Source organism: Nicotiana tabacum, chromosome 11 (assembly GCF_000715075.1).
Source record: "Nicotiana tabacum cultivar K326 chromosome 11, ASM71507v2, whole genome shotgun sequence".
Taxonomy (NCBI): Eukaryota; Viridiplantae; Streptophyta; class Magnoliopsida; order Solanales; family Solanaceae; genus Nicotiana; species Nicotiana tabacum.
In genome coordinates, this window is record NC_134090.1 from 102828184 (window position 1) to 102831534 (window position 3351).

Genomic DNA, 3351 nt, shown 5'->3' on the forward strand with positions numbered 1-3351 from the left:
TGCGCCTGTTATTGCACCCACCAAATTCTGAAGTATTCCCTTCCATACCTTCTGATTTCCCTTCTTCAGTTCATTAATCCGCGTGAGAGGAGCTAGCAACGTTTTTCTAGACTTGCCAAAAGGAAGCCAAAGTCTTGATCAATAACCCATCCAATTATAGAATAAGCTTTGTTGGGGGTATCAATAAATTTCCACCGTATTTAGTTACATTCTCAATACCTATGCAAGAACCCACTTAAGTCAAAAGCTGTGTTCCATCAATTATCTTTTTAAAGAATTGAAGAAGACACAGTACTGAAAGAGAGCAGTCGCCGTGTATTCTGTAAGAACCTTCGGTATTAACTTGTGATGATGATAGGCCTTTTCAATATTCTGATAGATATTTTTGTTTTTTTTTTCCCATGATTTTGTAGGGGTTGTGATGAATAGGTGTTGTAGGTTGGTTAGTTGGCTGGCTTCTTTCTTAGCAATCCACTGTCATTTTATAGCTTTTGTAGTGCATATTTCTAATATTGCATACATGCAAATCTAAACAAAAGTAGCGAAAAAAGTGCCAAAAATTTCGGTTTGTGCAAAAAAGAATGACACATTCTCATATTTGAAAATAATTTATCTTTAGATAATAATTTATAGTCACACAAATATATGTGCATCATTTTACACTACACGTTCAAAAGTCTTCTCTTATTTGTTAAATTCCCAGTTAAATAAGTTCATATAAATTGAAACAGAGAAAATATAATACCATGTTTAGCCAAACTTTAAAAATCAGCTTATTTTGAGAAGTATTTTTTTTTAAAGTACTTTTTACAAAAGTACTTTCAGCGAGAAACAATTTGTGTTTGGTTAATTAATTTGAAAAGCTCTTCTATGCAACAATTGTTGTTTGGCCAAGCTTTTAAATAGTATTTCTATGTGTATTTTTCTCAAAAGTGCTTTTGGAGAAAAACTAATTTTTTCTACTTCTCCAAAAATGCTTTTGCTTCTACTCAAAAACACTTTTTTCCAAGTTTGGTGAAATACTTCAACTTTAGAAGAAAAAAAATACTTTTTTGAAAGAAAAAAAAGTGTTTTTGGCTTTGGAGAAGGTTGGCCAAATAGACAATAAGTTACATAGAGAGGAAAATTGAGGTTTGTCCAATTTACAATATTATTTAAAGTTGATGTTGGAACTTTATTAGAAACCAATTAATTAGGGGATAATTTAAAGGATTTAACTTATAGGATAATTTTACACTATTAAGATAATTTAGTTTTTACTAGTATGCTGTTTTTCTTATTTAATTTCCAGATTTCTAACTACGCTTATTCTGAGCAGTTAACTTTAGATGAGGCAAAAGTATAAAAATTAAACTCTATTTAAAATGGAACTACAAGTCAAGTAACCATTCAATTTATATATACTCCCATGCGGTAAAAAGGTTAATGCTTATTATTATTTAGGCGTCGTTCTTTAGCTGTTATTTCTGGGGTGGGATTAAATGTCAGTGAATCAGTGGTGGGTGGAGTGATTTGTTTCCGATTAGATAGAGTGATGGGGTGCGTAAGGTGGTTTGTGGTGATGGAGAAGATTTAATTATTGAGGAATTTTAATGGTTAATTTGTAACTAATTAGTGTATAAATAAGAAAGAAAAAGGAAAATTTGTGAGTAAACAAAAACAAAGGAAAAATAATAAAAATAAAAATTTAGAAGATTTTTGACATGAAGTTGAGGCGGCCCTATCGTGATGTAAAGCACCTCACACTGTGAGACTAGTATTATATTCTCACGTGGCATTAGTTCATTTTAAATTAGAACGGGGAAGAGGGGGAGTAAAAGATCACTGATATAGTTAAAATATGTAACTATGCATTTGAGTCAAGTTTAGGGTACAACTTATGTATTTTCCCTTTTACTTTTGGAAGTTTAGGAGGGAGGCGATGGGTTGCGTTACAATGAAGTGATCGATCAAGTTCTTCTAATGACGACTCGGATGTTTGCCCCATAATTTTGATGTGAAATTAATTACACGCATAAGAAATTAAAATTAGAGGTTCGTAATTGGACAATCCAAAAAAATAATAAAAGGGAAAAAGAAGGTCATTTCTTTGAGATATGGTTCGCAAAATCTTATCTAACAGAGACAATAAATTATATTGATAACAAGTGAACACATAAAAGATCTGAATGACTTGCCCAATCATCATACTAAAATTTTGTCTACTAAATTCTAAAACCAGCTAATAAAAATATGATGAGATGAAAAGAGATAGATTAGTCATGTTTCTTGGTTCCTAAATTAAACCTAGCGTAAGTAATTGCTTGGCTGGTGGATCACCTATAGCTAGCCTGAGTTCAAGATCAATATCCTCCATGGAACTGGTCGTGATCCCCACTTTATAATCTGAAGTAGTGAAACTATATTTTTCATGACTCGAACATGGTTTATGGAGCATAGGCAATGATGAAACCATGCAGCTTTTTTGTCTCTTTGAAGCTGATACGCCTACTGACGAAGAATTTCCATCATCATCCAACAAAATAAACTTTTTGTATCTACTCAAATCTTGATTAGTACTGGAAGATGATGACATGATCTTTTGCCCAGCTGCTAATTCCTTGATTTCAGGAGAATAAGCAAGATGAGAGAATTTTGAAGAAAGAGTTAAAGAAGCACTTTTCGAATTTCTAGCTGGGGATTGTTTTGAAAAACTTTGGGAAAGAGCTTCGTTTTGTGGGTTAAGGGATTGCTTGAGTCTGGCTCTATCCCCTCTGTGGACATTCATGTGACCACCTAAAGCTTGAGCACACCTGAATTCTCTCTTACAAAAGCTACATGAATAACATCTTGGAGGCCATATAAAGCCAGCTCCCAGAGGAATTGTTTTGCCCTTCATCCACATTGAGTACTGTGATGCATATTCATCCATTTTACTAGCTACTTGTTTAGGGAATTAAGGAGAAGAAATTACATTTCATGCGATATAAATATTACTCCAGTAGTTATATATATAATGGACAGTTGTGTTGGAGTAATTAAAGGGGTGATGGTAAATATACAAGTTCAAATTGAATGCATCAAAGCTACTGACGGATGTCTAGGAGGATTGATTGGATTATTAGAAGAAAGACAAGAATATATACTAGAGATAAAAAGCTTTGATATTTTTATTTAAAAAGAAAATACTGATGAAAAGTCTTCTTTCGTGGTATTAGAAGGTTCAGTCTAATAGCTATCATTTTGGCCTTTCTAGTGTTTTGGAATTTAGCCTGCTTTCTGGATATCTCTTAATGAATTACTCATACTTATTTTGACAATTCCTCAATGGGGTCATTTGATGGTCAGTTCATGAGACTATCGTACATTTGG

General features: G+C 32.9%; 1 protein-coding gene across 1 annotated transcript; it reads right to left on the bottom strand.

Moving 5' to 3' along the window:
- Positions 1 to 2275: 2275 nt before the first annotated feature.
- On the bottom strand, positions 2276 to 2911 carry LOC107793100 (uncharacterized). Its single transcript, XM_016615388.2, has one exon. The coding sequence runs from the start codon at positions 2909 to 2911 to the stop codon at positions 2276 to 2278; it is 636 nt and encodes a 211-aa protein (XP_016470874.1).
- Positions 2912 to 3351: the final 440 nt, after the last annotated feature.

What these genes read in the sequence shown, in the direction of transcription:
- LOC107793100 (XM_016615388.2), bottom strand. Translation starts at nt 2,911, where the DNA reads ATGGATGAATATGCATCACAGTACTCAATGTGGATGAAGGGCAAAACA.